The 18,858-nt window shown below is 44.1% G+C and overlaps 1 protein-coding gene across 1 annotated transcript in view; it reads left to right on the top strand.

Annotated features, from left to right (window-relative positions):
* TBXAS1 (thromboxane A synthase 1) overlaps nt 1–18,858 on the top strand; it is a gene marked incomplete at both ends in the record, with an annotated part of 233,929 nt that overhangs the window by 51,978 nt on the left and 163,093 nt on the right. Inside the window, one exon of the mRNA XM_082013978.1 lies at nt 4,899–4,992. Coding sequence (XP_081870104.1) covers nt 4,899–4,992 — 94 coding nt within the window. The remainder of the gene's footprint in view (nt 1–4,898; nt 4,993–18,858) is intronic.

The following is an 18,858-nucleotide window of genomic DNA, read 5'->3' as shown; positions in this document are numbered from 1 at the left end:
TCATTTGTGTATTTTTTTTTAAATCGTGAGTAATAATTCTTTAATTATTTTCTAAGCCATGTAGGGTCTTAAATATATTTAGTCTTACCCTGAGTCAGTTGTCTGCAGTTTGCTTATTCCTTATACAGTTGTTGTTCCATGTCTTTAGTCATCTTGGGTCAACTCTCAGTATCTCTTCTCTTTCTAGATTTTGCATTTGACTTAGCCCTTCTAGTCCACTGACTGGTCTTCTACCCTTAGTGTGCACCCACAGCAACAGCAGGAGCTTGCTTGATATCAGATTAATTTTTGTGATAAATTAAAACAGAAGTGTGTTAAGTGGCAGAGTGAGAAATAAGACTTCCTGCTGGTGAGGAGGCAGGCTCAGAACTGTTTCATTTAGATGTACAGCTTCTCCAGACGAATGTCTTGTGACTGCCTACAAGGCAACCCTGCCTGCTTGCACTCTTCCAGCTTCTAGTCCACATCCCCTTCCCAGCAACAAAACTTGGCCACCGTTTTCCCACTGAGCTTAGCACACAGCTCTGAGTTACTGTCCAAGTGTGTGTCATGGGTGTGCTGAGTAGCTGAATCACATAAATTAGCCTGTTCAAGTTATCAGTTGCTTCTGGCTGAAAAGGCAAAGGTTTGTGCCATGAAGCTGTCATATTCATGCATTGCTGATGTTCATTGTGTTATACAGGACAATTTTAATTTTCTTCTTAAAAGAATCCCCCAAATCCCTCCTTCCTCTTTCCCCCACCCAAAATGGTGGGAATGAGCTGAAATACTGCTGATGTGGGGAAAAAGGCTCTTAAAATAATATTTAAGGTTGCAGAACATAAGTGTTTACGTTAGAAATGGCCACAGTCAAGGTTACCTCTGCAATGTTGCAATATCCTTCTCCCTAAATCGGAGAGAGATGGATTTGATGGGTGGGCTGTTGGGTGGATGAGGAATTGGTTGGATGGTCACATCCAGAGGGTAATGGTCAATGGCTCAATGTCCAGACGGAGACTGGTGTCAAGTGATGTCCTGCAGGGGTCTGTTTTGGGACCAGTACTCTTTAATATCTTAATTAATGGTATAGTGGGATCGAGTGCATCCTCAGCAGGTTTGCAGATGACACCAAGCTAAGTGGTGCAGTTGATGCACCTGAGGGGTGGGATGCCATCCAGAGGGACCTGGACAAGCTTGAGGAGTTGAGCTGGGTGAACCTCATGAGGTTCAACAAGGCCAAGTGCGGGGTCCTGCACCTCGGTCAGGGCAACCCCCGGTATCATACAGGCTGGGGGGTGAAAGGATTGAGAGCAGTGCTGCCAAGAAGGACTTGGGGGTACTGGTGGATGAAAAGCTGGACATGAGCCAGCAATGTGCACTTGCAGCCCAGAAGGCCAACCGTATCCTAGGCTGCATCAAAAGCAACATGGCCAGCAGGTTGAGGAAGGTGATTCTGCCCCTCTACTCTGCTCTGGAGAGACCCCACCTGGAATACTGCAGCCAGGTCTGGAGCCCTCAGCACAGGAAAGATATGGACCTGTTTGAGTGGGTTCAGAGGAGGCCACCAAAATGATCAGAGGGATGGAACTCCTCTCCTGTGAGGACAGGCTGAGAGAGTTGGGGTTGTTCAGCCTGGAGACGAGAAGGCTCCAGGGAGACCTTACTGCAGCCTTCCAGTACTTAAAGGGTGCTTATAGGAAAGATGGGGACAGATGTTTTAGCAGGGCCTGTAGCGATAGGACAAGGGGTAATGGTTTTAAACTAAAAAAGGGTAGATTTAGACTAGATCTAAGGAAGAAATTTTTTTCACACTGAGGGTGGTGAAACACTGGCCCAGGTTGCCCAGAGAGGTGGTAGATGCACCATCCCTGGCAACATTCCAGGTCAGGTTGGATGGGGCTCTGGGCAACCTGATCTAGTTGAAGGTGTCGCTGCTCATTGCAGGAGAGGTTGGACTAGATGACCTTTAAAGGTCACTTCCAACCCAAACTGTTCTATGATTCTATCTTCCTTCTTTTGTGGATGCAGCACCCTCAGTCTTGAAGCATTTGCATATGGTCATCTTTTCTGCACAACTGCAGATATTTCAACAATACCAGAAATACTGTGAAATCATAGAGCTAGATGTGTTTATTGATGACATTTCTTTTTTTCCTGCTGGCCCTACTCTTTTCTTGTTATATTTCAACATGTAGCTTGACCACAGTGCTTCTGTTTCCCATCTCATTGTAAACTGCCTTTCCTTACCTCCTGAAAACCCACTTCAAATGTAACTGAATAAAAAGTGTTGGAGAAAACCACATTAGGGGAAAAAGGAAAGCAAATCCTCAGCTGTACGGAGCTGCCAGTAATGTTCAGAAGATGACAAAGATTAACTGCTCATCTAAGCATAAAGTGTCTTTAGAGTCTGGGTGTTTCTTGCCTTGTGAAACTGGGCACACTGTATGCATTAGTTGTCCTTTTTAAATACTTGGTGATCACATCGTTTACATTGTGTAGCATAAGGCTCTGTTGCAGTCACTCTTCACTTTGCAGTGCATGAAGACCAGGGGTCTACAGCATGTCCAGTCTCCAGTGAAATTAGCAGTTAAAACACCAGGCTGGGCTACAGTTGTGATTTGCTGTGTATTTTTACAGTGAAAACATCCAGGACAAAATGCTGCAAAATTGATGGGTTTCCACTGAGAGAGATTTTCATGTTTTCCACTGTTTACATACTGAAGATAAGGACTTTGCTATGACACAAAGACACTTCAGGAAGATCTCAAACAACAGTAAAAAATCCTCTCTTTGGGGAAGAAAATGTACTGTTGTAGGCTGTTTGTTGTTTTGAAGTTAAAACACTTTTTTCCCCCAAGAGTATTAGCTGTTTCAATAAGGAAAAACTCTTACTTTTTTAAAGCAGTTAAGTGACCAAAAAGTCAATAATATGTATAAAATGTGTAGTAAATGTTGACTTCTGTGCCTTTATTCCACAATACCATGTAATATTAAAATAGTGCCCTTGCATAGCCTGAAGACACATCATTTCTATTGAGAGGGTTTGTGTTTGTGAAGGTTTGTACTTCCCCATTTAAAAAAAAACCCGACAACATTGTTGCTATTTAAAAATGATGAAATCTGTATCTTCTGATTATGATTTTTGTAAAACATCTTCATGAAAGAAAATCTATTAAGAGAATAGGTGGTGTGCTGCAGGAAATCTTCTCAGGAAATATAGGTACAAAAAAGCTACTACCCTCATACTTGCATCCCATTCTGCTTTGCTGGTCATGTGAGATTTTAATTCTCTTAATTTTATATATCCCATTTCAGTGTCATTCTTTTCTTTCCCACCTGCTGGAGGAAAGAACCGTTTTTCTGGTCCTTTATTCTCTTCTCTCCCCGCTCCTTCCTGACCCCCGGGAATTGTGTGCTGTTTGCCCTTTAGGTTAAACCAGTATATTCCTGCCTGCATCATGTAGGGCATTTCAAGTGAGGCGTGTGTTGATTCTTGGACCTGAAGGAGGAGAGATCCAGGTCGTAGCAGTGGGTTAGCGTAGTTTTCAGAGTCAACAGGGCTGCACAGTGGGGTTAAGAGGGAGTCAGCCCATTGGGATCTGAGGGTGCTGCTTCTGCTGTCTATCAATGTCGTTCAGATGACTTGCAGACTCAACAGACTAAAGCAGTTGATGTTACGACCCTTACACTATATGCAGTTCAGTTTTTATTTTGGGCTAGATTTAATTTGCTCCCTAGGACTAAACAGTCTTGCTGTACTCGGGGTTCAAGGTTAAAGGACCGCTCATTAGTTCACACCTGCCCTGGTATGAAATGGAGTGGAGCAGAGCTTCTAGTTCGGTTTCCTCTCTAAAAACCGTGGTTGCATGTGCCAAAACTGCCCTAGACATAGCACTGTCATGCAGGGGGAGAGCTTTAAAGCTGTATTATAAAAAAAACCAAAACAAACAATCAAAAAAACCCCACCAAAACCCACTATGTATTGCTCTTAGCTAAGGTGTTAATATAGACACGGTCTTTATTAATCTTAAAGATCTTTGGCCCTGTTGATCCTGGTGATAGTGTTCAGCATGACAATATTCAGTATTATAGTGTTGTTGGCTAATCAAAGCTGCTGCTGTTAGCTCCTGCTCTTTCAGGTTTCACTAATTGAAGTCCACTGACTTAAATCCATTGTTTGTACTAAGAAAGGGGGTGGGGAGAAAAAAAAAGGACTTTGGGGTTGGGTCTTTCTTTTTTCTTTATTTCCAGTATTGTCCCTGTCAGCATGCCACAGTTTCATCTGAACCAAGGGATGCATGAAGCTTTTCAGTCTGGGTTTTGTTTCCCTGTATTTTTTAATCTTTGTTTAATTTGCTGACTGGCAGCTGGAAAATCACTTAATCAGCATATCTGGCCCAAATGTTAGGCTTGACTTGAACATACTGACAGTGTCTTGGCTCATGCACAACTGAGACTAGTTTGAATTCTTGTTCTGTGATCTGTATAGGTAGCAGTGATGGAAGAAAAAGAAAATAATCTGAAGATCTGTCTTGTTCCCTTCCCAGCTGTGCCACAGTAGTCAAAACCCAAATGCCTATTTTGATCTTGTTTGTAACCTCACGTAGCTTTAGAGAGTCACTTCTGACTTACAAGACCCTCTGTGGGAAGAGGGGCAGCTCTCAATTTCCGCTGCTCAGTTTGCAGGCCTGCGTTTGAGTCCCTTCATTCTTTTGCCCTCTCTAAAGCACCAGTGTATTGCATTTATTTCTGTGAACTAAGGAGCTGCTGAGCAACGTCACCGTACTGGCAGTTCTGTCTGGCCAAGACAGAACACATCATCTCCCTCTTTGAATCCAGGGAAGTCATCTGAACTAATGACTATGGTAAGTCCTATCATGACAAGATACAAAATTAACTTGCTACCTTATTTGTTTCAGGTACTCCACCTCTGCATTCTCCAAACTAATCAAAGTAGGGATCCGACATCCTCCACCTCTTCCTTTCATTGGAAACCTGCTCTTTTTCCGTGAGGTAAGTTATGGTTCTCTTTGTATCTATCCAAAGCGATGGAAAGAGCGGATAGGAGGCAGGAGGAATTGAAGGGACCCCTACGCTTCAATGGTACCATCTCTTCAAGGATCTCCTTGGAAAGAACAGGCAAAACTTTGCTTTTTGAGTGAATTGGCAGAAGCAGTTGTGTGCAAGCAGCAATAATTTCAGGGTAAAATAAACTTGAGGGAAAGAAAACGTGTAAGCTCCCGCAGTTAATTACTTGAGCTGTTCCAAGAAAGTTCATGCCCTCAGTGAAACAAACTTAGTTATGTGAATAGAGCAGATTATGTTAACTAGCCCCAACTGGTTTGTTCTGAGTGGTTTTGGCTCCTATGACCTTTCTGTTTGTTTGTGCTTTTGCTGATTGTACACATTTATTTTAAAGCTTGTAATGTTGCTTGCTCCTAAGCAGTAACTGGAATTAGGTACATCTGAACTCTGTTGCTCTGTGCCCTCAGCGTTGCTGTCCTGGACTGGGAAGAGGGAGAGGAAGTATTGGGATTCTGCCTCCAAATTTCTTTCCCTTGTTTATTTTGCCCATCCCATTAGTCTGATAACACTGTTCTTTTTTTTGTTCCTTGCTCAATTTCAGTAATGCTTCTGAGGGTCAATCCTCTTAATAATGAGGAGCTGCCATTTCTCTGGTTGCATCTTAAAGTAAGATCTCTCTAGTGCGTCTCTGTTGCAGTCCAACAACTTTTCAGGAAATCTGGGCTAACTCCAGCTGCTGCCTAATTTCCTCGTTTAAGTGCATGGTCACCAATATGCATGCTGAGATATGAATTATTAATGAGAATATAGTGCCTCTTACCTTGGTCTTCATGGTGATTGTTCTGTCAATATCTGACTCGTAATTTGGTAAAACCCATTTAAATACCAGTTTTACATGTACATCTGATTTCATTTAGAAAATAACATAAAAGGCAGACTTGATGTGTTCTTGATTAATTTGAACCGGAATTGACAGGGTGACTTTAACATACAGGGGATGCTGATGGTGTGGAATACAGACCAGTTCATCCTCACTCTTCTGATTTAAATTCAGTTGGATGGCATGAAGCTACTCGTTCTGTAGCTCTTTGGTGACAAAATCCAGTTATCATTAGTCACCAGGTAACACTTGCTGTAGGAAAAGGTGCCTGGACAGTAAGTTATTTTGATATGTTGTGGATAGGCTTGCCTTGTACCAGTGTACGAGTGGAAAGTTTTTGTGACCCATCTGTTAGGCAAATTTCATTACCAGAGTTGCGTTCATTAAATTCACTTAAAGCAGGCTAATGAAGAAAAGATAAACTTGATTTTACTAACTTTTAGGAAAAAATAAGTAAGTTCAAGGTAGCTGTGAAATTGTATCTCGGACTACCAAGAATTAATAATTCCACACAGGGTTTTTAAACAAAGTTGAGTGATGCAAAACCACAGGTCCCCATCAGGCTATATGTCCAGCACTATGTTTCACCATCTTCTCTACAGTCCTATCACTGATGGTAGGAACAAGCAGGGATAAGTCCAGGCTCTTTGTAATTTTTCTTTCTTACCTCATATATTTTGCCATGTTTTCTGGATCTGCTCCTGTGGCTGCTTTCTTAGGAATAGTGCCTGTAGCAACACGTTGGTAATAGGAGGGCTGCTTTTACACTGCAGGCTGCTCTCTAGGAAAGCCTTTTCAGGGGTACAAGTGCTCTGACTGCAGTCAGTAGAGGACAGCTTCCACTTTCCCTTCCCTAGCAGGGGACAACTGGAGGCTGCCCGTCACCTTCCTGGGGACGGGGATGGTTTTAGGTGTTTAACTGTGCACGAGCAATGGTTTTTTTGGGGGCTGAGGTTACTCTTTTTTATTTATAGGAAGTAGCAAAATGCTGATCTGTTCTGTTGCTATATCTATAATGTTAAGAAGTTCTTGCACTTGCATGTTTATGCAACCACGTCTTTTACTGAACTGGCTTTTTAGAGAATCTCCTTTTAAATAGGCCAGCTCCTTCTTGCTACTTTGGGGAAAACACACAAGCCACGCTCCCACTAAATCATCAGACTAGCGGTTTTCAACCCATGAACACTTATTTCGGAGGAATTCATGAATGGTGACTAAGAGGAATGAATTGATATGTGCTGTACGGGAATCTGCGTGTGTGTAATTTATACGTTTCCAGTGCCAAATTTGCTCTGCAAATCAACACAGGTTGAAAAGCCCTGCACAACGGTGAGATCTAGAAGAGAAAGGGAGATCAAGACACAACAACATATACAGCCTTTCAGTCCAAAAAGTGTCCTCACCTCATGGTTTCAGGCTTTCCTCCTAGAATACGATTGCTAGAAAGTTAAGGAAAAAAGGTGAGAGGGGAGTCCCTTTGACATAATCAAGTAAATGTAGGACCTGGGGATTTAAGAAAAGACATTAAATATCAAAAGGTCTTGAAAAAATTGTGGGAGTAAACAGTGGTTTTCAATTTAGAACAGCATAAATTCAAGGATTTGCTTGTCTCCTCCATTATTTAGGTGTAAATCACTTCCACTGAAGTGAACTGACATTCCTGTTTTGCTCTGCTGTATATGTGAACAGAGTATCAGGCCTTATCATCCTTTTCTTTTTCTGCTATTATTATTCTTCTGTCAGTGTGCCTGAAAACAAATGAACAATGCAAGCAAGCAGGGTTTGGCCAATAGGGCTGGGCTGTGGGGTTTTTAATACACTTTCAAATATACTTTAAACAAGAACTTATTTTCTCCATGAGATTTTTTTTGAAAGAGTTATTTCAGGGATTTCTTGTACAATACATTTTCTTTGAGTAAAATAAGAGTTGCTGTAATATAGTGTCTCTGAGAGGAAGAGGAAGTATGGAAAGTTAAGGGGCTAAGGGAAACGCAACAGGAAAGACCTATCTCCTTGGGAGAGACTTGGGGAAAACAAAGTTATTTTACTATGAGTTGCCCCTTCTCTCTCAAGTACAATAAAGGGAGATATCGCACCCTGAAACTAAAACATATCCAAGTTAATCAGCTTATCTCAGAAATGAGAAGATATGAAATTATTGCAGTTCTGCAGCTGGGAAATTATCTGAGTCCAAGATATTAGATTAAAAATTCTTCCATTGCATGAGAACAATTTGTGGTGGTTAAGTCTGATGTAATAGTAAATATGATTAGGCTGTTTAAAAAAAAAAAAAGAAAAGAAAAAAGCAGCATGTTCAATTTCCCAATAACCAAGCAGACTTGCAGCAGACAGACCTCTGTTTTGCTAGAAACTCCTGACTGCTCCCCCACCTCTCCACGTACTGCATTTTTCCTGCCAGTCTGTGGAAAAACATGAGATTTGTTTGCGATAGCCTCGTAACGGAAGACACAAGGGTACACAGAGCATGGACTTCCACGCATGGATCTGCATGGGCTTCGGCGGGGCAAAAAAACCTAAACAAAACTCTCCTCTTAACTCCCAGGCTAATGATTTTATTACGTGACAAACGCTCTGAAAACCGAGAAGGCACACGCGCTGCGTTACCCTTCCTCCTGAAGAACTGCGGCAAACACTTGACCTGTTGCTATGGCTATGCTGTGCTTCTCTCCCCCTCTCCCCCACCCCCTTTCTAAAAAGGCAGCTACGCTGCTTTTAAGTGTCACTGGCTCCGGCGTTCGCTCGGCTCTGGTCGCCTGTTACTGTACCTGGGAGCCCCGCGCCCTGCGCAGCCCTCCGGGGAGCAGCGCGGTGCCGCGCGGCCTTGGGGCTGGCGTCTCTCCTGTTTTCGGGGGGGGGGTTGGCTGCCTTGTTTTGGTACTTGGTAGGCGGGGTACGCCGTTGCGCCCTGCGTACAGTTGGGTGATGTGCTTCGGGTGCCTGTAATGGCGTGGTCATGCGCTGCTTTCCTCCGATTACTCCTAGCAAGCTCCAGTGATGCTTTTGGCTGCGTGCTCGTATCCCTGCCTTGCATTTCAATGAAAGACATCACTCTCTTTAGCCCCTCTCTGCTCGGACAGGATACTCTTTGTTTACTCTGTTTATTTCTGTCTGGCCTACTTGTAGATCCTGAGTTACCCCCGAGCGGCCCATTTCTGCTGAATGGAAGTGGGGGCTGTGTGGGTGCTTTGTCTGGCTTTCGGTTTGGGATTTGGCCGGGCTGTGTTGCTTTATGACTGATGGGTGGGAGCGGAGAAGGGGGGGGGGAGCGCAGGGAGGAAGCAGAGAGCAAACATGATCTTTTTCCACTACGCATCTGCCAAAAGCATCCTTTGAGTTGGACGTAAAGAAAAATAAAAGGCAGAGTCCTTGCAGGAATGAAATTAACCCCATGTCTAATTTTCAGCCTAAAAAGCAGCATGTTAGTGCTTAGAGACAGGCTGCAGCAGTTACTGGTCTGGAATTTAATGACACAGCATGTAAACCCAAACAAGGTTGGAGAGAGGCAAACGGTGAGGGGAGCAAAGAGAGGGGAAAGGGGGAAGGGAGGAAGAGGAGCTCTCAGATAGGCTGTGGACCTGGATTTAATTACAAGAATAAAATGGCTTACACTGACAGTGAAAGCCTGCGTATGGTTCTGTGTTGCTTTGTGCAACTAAACGAGAGAGGAGTGGGGTAGGGAGCATGTGTTCTGCCACTTGATGGCTATCTGCGTGGAACCAGACAAGGTGGCTGTGGCATCACCAACCAGCCTGGCTTGATCTCCTCCAGCTGGCTCTGTGCATTCGCCGTGGGCTGCTGATGGCATGAACAGACCTCATGGGGTGCCTCAGCTCTTCTTTTATGTCCTGGGAAACCCCTCCTTGATTGGGAGGCCTGTGCACGCGTGCGTTTCATGTGACATGAATGCATGTGGTGCAGATCTAAACCTGGCCATTTCTGTCTGCAACGTGACAGAAAACCTGGGGTTAGGTGTGTTTTTATGTGTATATTCATACGTCTATAAAGCCAGCCTCTCTCCCCTTCAAATACATGTATTTTCCTAGTTTCAGCTGATACTTTGTGCTACCTCCTTTGATCAGACGTTAGAGTTGTCAGATACCCTGACAAAGTCAGTGCAGTATCTGTTTGAGGGAACCTAATGCAGGAAATCAAGGCATAGCAATTAGCACTCTCCCACTTGACTAAATGCTATTTGCACCCTTCAGCAAGACCTGGACTTCTGGTTTCTCAGAAGAGTGTTGGGTAGACCTGTGCTGTGGCTCACCCCAGCTTCTTGGTGAGCTTGCCTCTGGGGGAGCAGTGCGTATGCCTCAGAAACCCTTCGGCAGAGGCACTGTGTTCTCGGCTTTTTTTGCACTTGATGTTTCTGGTAGCTGTGTTTGCAAGGTATCCCTGAATGTGATGTCAACTTCAGATAACATTTATGGAAGCTGGAGTCGGTATTAGGATACACAGAGACTGGGATGGTTCAGTCTGGAGAAAAGGAGACCGAGGGGAGACCTTATCGCTCTCTACAACTACCTGAAAGGGGGTTGTGGTGAGGTGGGTGTTGGTCTCTTCTCCCACGTAACTAGTGACAGGACGAGAGGAAATGGCCTCAAGTTGCGCCAGGAGAGGCTTAGACTAGATATTAGGAAAAGTTTCTTCACTGAGAGAGTGATCAAACATTGGAAGAGGCTGCCCAGGGTGGTGGTGAAGTCACCATCACTGGAAGCATTCAAAAAATGTGTAGACGTGGCACTTTGGGACATGGTTTAGGGGGGGCATGGTGGTGTTGGGTTGATGGTTGGACTTGATAATCTTGAAGGTCTTTTCCAACCTTAATGATTCTGTAACTTTACATGATAGAAAAGGGAGGTGAATCATTGCTGCGTTGCTGGTGAACTCAAGTGATGAAGGTGGTAGTGGTCATGACATGCTTTTGCTTTTTTGGACTATACTGTTTTTCCTTTGAGGGAAGAAATAGGTCCCTTTCATATTCCAAGGAATGGTGTGTCAACTGTGTGGCTTCTGCCTGGAGGAGCTCCCACATCTATTTGCTGTGCAGTCTTCCTGTAGACCTCAGCTAGCCCTAGAAGGAGATGCAGTTTTTGTTGTCAAGAAACATCATGGTTTTGGTATTCCTTTAAGCCATGTTTTGGTAGTTCCTTTTGGCATACTTTATGCTTGCTTTATTGAACACTGCATGAGGTGAAGAGGCAATGGCTGAGGCAATTGCTAGCTGTATGTGAAGTGCTTTACTATTAAGTGGAAAGGGGATTATGATCTCTGCAATAGCACAGTGAGTGAGAAGAGACACTCTCTGATCATGCTCCTGCCTTTTCCCAGTCTCCCAATGTGATTTTGGGCAAGTTTGGCGCAAAGCTTTCCTATTTTCTGAGTAAGCAAATCTCTTTCTTCTGGTTCACCTTGGGCCTCTTCCTACTCGCCTGCAAAAAGGTGTAGAGGGTGTTCTGGAATAGATAGGTCTGCTTTTTAATCAGATTATGGTGAAACACTTTGGGCAACTTCTCTGGGGGCTTTCTTTGGTAGACTTGGGGAGGCTGGTATCGCTGCTGTCTTTAATGAACTGGGCTGCTTGAAGGCTGGAGGGAGATTAAATAATTTGGCAATAGTTGCAGAGCAAGTGGGGCTGTGAATTCATGCCATGCCCGAGCTTTGGTCTATAAATGAAGGTGTCCGAGTAAGGTGGGTCCCCAAGATAATAGTACCAAAGGACACTTCTCTGCTGTTCCATTCCGTTCTTGACCAAAACCATTGCTCTTTGATGGGTTTTTGTTGGCAACTGGCAAATGACTACCCAAGAGGTCTGCATCATTAAAGTGATACCTGGCTCACGAGAGTGGTGTAGAAGTTTGCCATGTGTTTTTTCTTTTGCAGAGTACATTTGCATGTTCGAATGTTCAGAGAACATTTGCATGTTCATCGCATAACCCTCCGGAATTTGCTGTGTAGCCCACTGTTTAAGCAGTGTGTACAGCTAAATTAAAGCTAGCTCTGGCTTTCACATGTAGCAACAGTGAACACAAAATAACCATACTACACAACAGTTGGGTTAAGAAAGTGAAGATAATGTATAGTTGCGATGTTAGTAGCATACAGAGAGACCCAGTGTAATCACTGAAACTGGAGTTTACCTTGGACTCCACGATTGCTGTCATCATGCACAAGGAGTAGGATTCCCACAACAAGTAGGGACCTTCATCTTGAAAAGCAGCGCAATAATGATATGATTGAATAGGAGGACTCCTGTAGCTGTTTTAGTAAACTTAATAGGCTTCTACTCGCGGACTTAAAGCAAGAATACTTCTCGGGCATGATTGTCTTCTGTTCAATTTTGGCTGTAGTCACATCAGTGTGGCACTGGCCTGGAGAGAACAGGATTGGACTAAAAAACTTCTAGTCCTTGAAATTAAAAAAGAATGCAATGGACTCAAAGCTGCAATGAATAAGAGCTATGTCTGTTGTTTTAAATGAAGTTGTAACTTGCTCACACTACCTGTAAATCTGGAATTTAGTGGCATCATATGCTGCTCACCTTCTTATTGCGATGTGGAGAAATCCACATTCAGAAAACCAGTTCTTCTATGTGAGCAGGATCAGTACATATAATAATGGCCAGGTATCAGTCGTAATGCTAAAATTATAGCAAGCTCAGATTGGTTGTTGAGAACAGTTGTTATCCATGAGCCAACAAATTTAGCTGAGTCTTAACTTCATTAGCAGTGTCTAAATGCATTAGCCATATGCTCCTCGGCATATGGGTAAATACATAACAATTTATTTTCATTAGGGCTTTCTTGCAAGTGCTACTAACTCAAGCTCCACTAGAAATGTTTACAGCATGACATGTCTCTTCAAATAAGAAGCTGGCCTTCTGTACAGCAAGTCATCCTGAAAGGGTGGCGAGCAAGATACTTCCCGCGCCATTTCTGAGGTAGGAAGGTACAGCTGCTGTGGCTCTGAGCTGCTGCAGCTAGCTGGGCTTGGCTTCTGCAAGGCTTTATATTAAAATGAGTAATAGAAGGCTTTGGAGAACTGCCTGTTCAAACCTGTGCCATTAAATCACTGGTATTAATTGTATGTTGTCTTCTGGCTGCCTATGGTGCACCTTGGGTGGCATCACCTCCTGGTAGCTTTACCTGGATGTAAGTCTTATGACCCACTGGGTTCTCCCCTCCTTATCCCCTCCCCAGGCAGGACGTAGAGATGAAATACAACTTTCCATAAGAGGGACTGAGTGTGAAATTGGGTCTTAGTCATGATGCCTCATCAAATGGATGCAGTGCTGGGAAGGGCTGGGTGGGTTTGCAGAATGGGCACTGGGGCAGGGCTGCAAGGGCTTCGGTAGCTGTGGATGTGGGACAGACGTAAAGCAGCTGTTGTTGTGTGCTTGGGATTCTCTTAATCTGTCAGAAATAAATGAAATGTTATTTTATGGAGTGCTCTTTTTCTATAAGTATTTATGCAATTTGATCCAGAAATGCAAGTTGCCTCGAGTGACATGGAAGTGTAAAAAAGGACCCATCGTGTCGGAGAGGTATAAAGATCAAAAGTTAATCTAATTCTCCACATCCTCAGAGGCCTCAGCACATGTCTAAGTATAGATGATAATGTGAAACCAGAATCAACCAGAGTTGGATTCTAATCAGGTTTGTTTGAAAACTGACTGTTGTGGTTTGTTTGGGTTTTTTTAATTAAAGAAAAAAAAATTCAACAGGAAGTCTAAACAATCCTGCATGCTTTAAAAACATGTATTTCAAATTGTCCTTTCTTTCATCCATTTCACTGCATTGCATGGTAAAAACAAAATGAAAAATTGTAACTTTTAAATGTTCCATGAATTATAGATAACTTCAAATACAGCAGAGTTAGAAGTGGAATGTTCTTTGGACAGTTGCACTGGGGCACTTTTAAATATTCAGGTAGATAAAACAACCCACTCAACACTAGTGATTTTTGTTATCCTCTGACAAGAAAAATGAAAAATACAAGCAACAGAAAAAGAAATTGAAAATTATATATATGTTTAAATACAATCCCAAATACATATTTTTATAACAAATGTAAAAAAAAAACCCAAACAAACAACCAAACCCTTAAAATAATTGCAGATTAGTCTTTACTATTAAGTGAACTTCCATAGTTTTTGTGCATTATATCTGATGGCTTTTTTCAATTATGGGATGTGCAAAGCTGTTAACTTTTCATAAGTAGTATGATTCCAGAGGTGATCTGGGTAGGATTAGTGAAAGCTGGGCTACGGGAGCCATAAGAAGTCACATATGATGATGAGTTAAGCAGTTTAAGTATTCTCTGGGAAGTTGTGTGGGGCTTTAAACACGATGATTATGTTACACTCAAGAAAAGGGAAAAGGATACATGGCAAGAGCAGGGGCTGGAGGGAAGTGCCCCTTTGGACACGCAGGAGAACGGATAGGGAACCCCAAAACCTTCATTGATTTGCCTCTATTTGCTTTTATGTTTATATATTGAGAGGAAAGAGCAGGTGATAAGCCCTGGGTAGGATAAGGCACCTTGTGGCTCTAGAGGGAAGTACAAAGAGGTATGAATAAGAAAAGGGTGTTTGATACATAATTTTTCCAAAGATTACAGCTTGCAAAGGGATGAACACATCTACCTGGATCAGTTAATATGCTGCAACGTATCATGTGTTGTGAGAAGTGTGTAGCAAGGCAGCCTGAGGAAGGGTGGTGTTTGAGTTATCCTTATTTGTGTCCCACATCTGAGGACAGTCTTGGACAAGAGCACCTTGCAGCCAAGGTGTGGTGGAAAAGGCGCTTGACCACACACAAGCAGGAAGTGGGAAAGCTTTGGGGGGGTAAAAAGCTGCAGTTGGTGACCTTATAGCAGGGGTCTCCATTTTAATAAAGAGTCTCATATAGTTCATGACAGATAGAATTAGGGACGATGCAAGTATCTTGTAGTTCTATTTGTGTTTATATTTTTCACTACCTTTTTTTTCCCCCCAGTGCCCTGGGGAGCCATCTCAAAGACCTCATAAATGTGAGATTTCATTTTCTAATGCTATTTCATTTCCTGGATGGAGGACCTGCCATGAGAAGACCAGACCTCAAATTATAATAGCCCTATAAATAACTCCCTAAGGCAAAAGGAAGAAAGAAAGCCTTTGAAAGACAACCACAAATACAAAAATGGAGGTGTTTGGGTTCTTGTGGAACCAGACTAAGCAGGTCTAGTTAGGTCGTCATTAATTTAGCATAGTTTTTTGGGGGTTCCCTGTGTATCTGTGTGCTGTTTACTTACAAACCTGTATCTCAAAAGTCCTCTGAGGTCTCTTGCTTGAGTTTAATTTTCTGTTTTGGTGCCTTTTGGCCTGTCTTTAGAGCCTGCTAGAAAATGGCGTTTCCAGGTAAAATTGAAAACAATTCAACAAACTGACTAAAGCAAATACAATCACAAATCGAGTAAAAATAACCTGAAAAGGCAACTTTTTCTTCTTTTGGGGTGAAGTCATTTTATTTCAGCAGACCTAGACTGTCTGCCTGCTTTCCACTGGAAATCTGTGCAGAACTGGCACATCCACTAGAATAAAAACATTCCCAAGGAATCGGCATGTTCTGTCAAAACATTTGAACAGCTCCCGTCTCCCGGAGCGCAGCGTTGCTGCCGCACCGGCAAAGGGAGTTCTGCCACGCAGCGGTGCCGGCTTCCCCTCCAACCTCCTCTCTTGAATCCACCTTTTTGCAGAATTATGGGTAAAGTGCTTCAGGTGAAATTATATTTAGCAGAGAGGAAAGGTTTGTGAGAGCCTTTTGCACCATGACCTATATAAGGGCGATCCTTTCTCTGTTCCTTCCCAGGCTGTGTTGACGTGGTGGCGCTGGATTAATGGTTGGACTTGATGATCTTGAAGGTCCTTTCCAACCTTGGTGATTCTGTGTATGTGTGAGAGACAGTCAGGAAGATGAGGCTGTAGGACGCCGGTATCTTCCTGTAGCTGCTGGGGTCAATGTACCGGCCAGGGAGAGCCAGGCTGGCAAAGCTGAGCTCCAGGAGAAGCCCTGCTGTGCAGGCACTGGATTCCCCCTTGACAGATGCCTCTGTGCCATGCCTCTCGCTGCCGCATGACTCTCCGCTATGCGTGAGCTCAGCCTCCAGCAGCAAAGTTCAGTCTCTGTTGTGGAGCAATGATGATTTTTTTTTTATGACTTGATCATCTTAAAAAAAAAAAGAGTAATCTTTGGTTAGACAAAAATACACAACAATTACAAGGTGTAACTGAGCAAAGTGTGACTTGCCTCAACCTTTGCAGCAGGACACTGATTACTTTTACTAAGTAGTATCTTAGTCCTCTAGCACTGAAATGAAGGGTGCCTGGCTGGTAGGCTCTAGTTGGTATGAATGAGAGTGGTAAAATCAGGCCTGCAGCCAATTTACTGGAGGTACTGCCTGTCTGTTATTGAGACCAATTGCGCAGGAATGTAATTGTATCATTCTTGTTACCAAAATTGATATCCCCTGACTGACCGCAGCTAAATGAGGTTTTATTTTTGCAGGATTTCTGGGCTGTTGCATGATAAGGCATTGTGGTGGACAGCATGCAGTCAGTGGTTTGAAACAAATGAAATTTTTCTTCATATTTGGAAGAGTGATGTGTATTAAGCAATGCTTTACTGTGCTGATGAACTAGCAGATGGTGTCCTTTAAGGCTGTGCATGTGACAGTAGCCTGTCTGAATGAGTGTTGTACCTACTTGTCTAAGCCCTGTCCGGCAGAAAAATCCTTTATAAAACAACATGAAAGTAAACAAGGTGGGAAGGCAAGCAACCCTACGTATGTGCTTATCCTATACACCATGGCACATGCCCACATAGCAATTCAGAGCCGTTTTGATAAAAGTGGCATCACCGAGAAATGCGATGTAAGAGAATGACCCACGCCGTGCAGAGCAAGGAGGGCCGAGGCGACTCTGAAACCAGGCCCTAGCTGTGCCTGGCTTAGTGCCAGCCCAGCGATCTTACCGGGGGTGGGTTGTGAATGTGCGTTCCGAACTCTGTTACCTACCCGCTGGGCCAGAAGGGCCAGATGTGTTGCATAGGCAGCATATTTAATCTGTGAATGATCATTCCTGATGGATCCCCCCCAGCCAGTCCAAAAGTTACACTGCTGGGCCCCAGCCCACTTCACACAGAAAGACAAGACCACCCAATCTGGTGCCTCCAGGGAAGGGCGAAGGTGGAATTACTGTGATTACAATGTTTAATAGTTTCATGTTTTATGCAAGCAATTGTATGCTCTATGGCCAAAATGCTTATGTACCGGTGTCTAACCCAAGGCAGCTAAAGCCACACTGTGGCACCTAAACGTGTAACTGTATGATTCTCACAGGAGTTAACAGGTGGTGTTACTTTCAAACACTGCTATAGCTCGTTTTCTTTCATTTAATTATGCAAAGTCTGGTATGCTGCACTTGTAAATTTTGGCCTGAGCATAAACCATGCTGACAAAATAGTCACCTGTGAGGCAAAGGCAATTTGCTGCAGTACAGCCATATGGGAGAGGTAAACAGGTTAAAAGCCTTCTATGGACAATTACGGCAAACATATGTTAAAAGGTTTTGAGACCTTGCATGATTACGAGCCCATCTCATCAAGTCATCCCTCCAGTTGACTGGAGGCTTGCCAATGTGATGCCTGTCTACAAGAAAGGCTGGAAGGAGGATCCCAGGAACTACAGGCCTGTAAGCCTGACCTTGGTACGAGGGAAGATTATAGAGCGGTTCATCTTGAGGGTGCTCACAGGGCATGTGCAGGACAACCAAGGGATCAGGCCCAGCGAGCACGGGTTCATGAAAGGCAGGTCCTGCTTAACCAACCTGATCTCCTTCTATGACCAGGTGACCCACCTAGTGGATGAGGGAAAGGCTGTGGATGTTGTCTACCTGGACTTTAGTAAAGCCTTTGACAGCGTCTCCCACAGCTTCTCCTAGAGAAACTGGTGACTCGTGACTTCGACAGGTTTGCTCTTCGCTGGGTGAGGAACTGGCTGGATGGCTGAGCCCAGAGAGTTGTGGTGAATGGAGTTAAAGCCAGCTGGTGGCTGGTCATCAACGGTGTTCCCCAGGGCTCGGTTCTGGGGCCGGTCTTGTTCAATGTCTTGATCCCCTCATTCAGGTCATCGATAGAGTGCTCCCTCAGTAAGTTTGCAGATGACACCAAGTTGGGTGGGAGTGTTGATCTGAGGGCAGGAGAGCTCTGCAGAGGGATCTGGACAGGCTGGATCAATGGGCAGAGGTCAACTGTATGAGGTTTAATAAGGCCAAGTGCAGGGTCCTGCACTTGGGTTACAACAACCTCATGCAATGCTACAGGTGTGTGGAGGAGTGGCTGGAGAGCTGCCCAGCAGAAAGGGACCTGGGGGTGCTGGTTGACAGCTGGCTGAACATGAGCCAGCAGTGTGCCCAGAAGGCCAACAGCGTCCTGGTCTGTATCAGGAATAGTGTGGCCAGCAGGAGCAGGGAAGTGATTGTGCCCCTGTACTCGGCACTGGTGAGGCCGCAGCTTGAATACTGTGTTCAGTTTTGGGCCCCTCACTACAAGAAGGATGTTGAGGTGCTGGAGCGTGTCCAGAGAAGGGCAACAAAGCTGGTGAGGGGTCTGGAGCACAAGTGTTATGAGGAGCGGCTGAGGGAGCAGGGGTTGTTCAGTCTGGAGGAAAGGAGGCTGAGGGGAGACCTTATCGCTCTCTACAACTACCTGAAAGGGGGTGGTGGCGACAAGGGTGTTGGTCTCTTCTCCCAGCTAACTAGTGATAGGACGAGAGGAAATGGCCTCAAGTTGTGTCAGGGGAGGTTTAGATTGGATATTAGGAAAAATTTCTTCACCGAGAGGGTGGTCAAGCATTGGAACAGGCTGCCCAGGGAGGTGATGGAGTCACCATCTCTGGAAGTGTTCAAAAAATGCGTGGAC

The sequence above is a fragment of the Phaethon aethereus genome, assembly GCF_964289735.1.
Source record: "Phaethon aethereus genome assembly, chromosome: 1".
Classification (NCBI taxonomy): domain Eukaryota; kingdom Metazoa; phylum Chordata; class Aves; order Phaethontiformes; family Phaethontidae; genus Phaethon; species Phaethon aethereus.
Note: the sequence above shows the minus strand (reverse complement) of the source record. Positions and strands in the feature narration are given on the sequence as shown.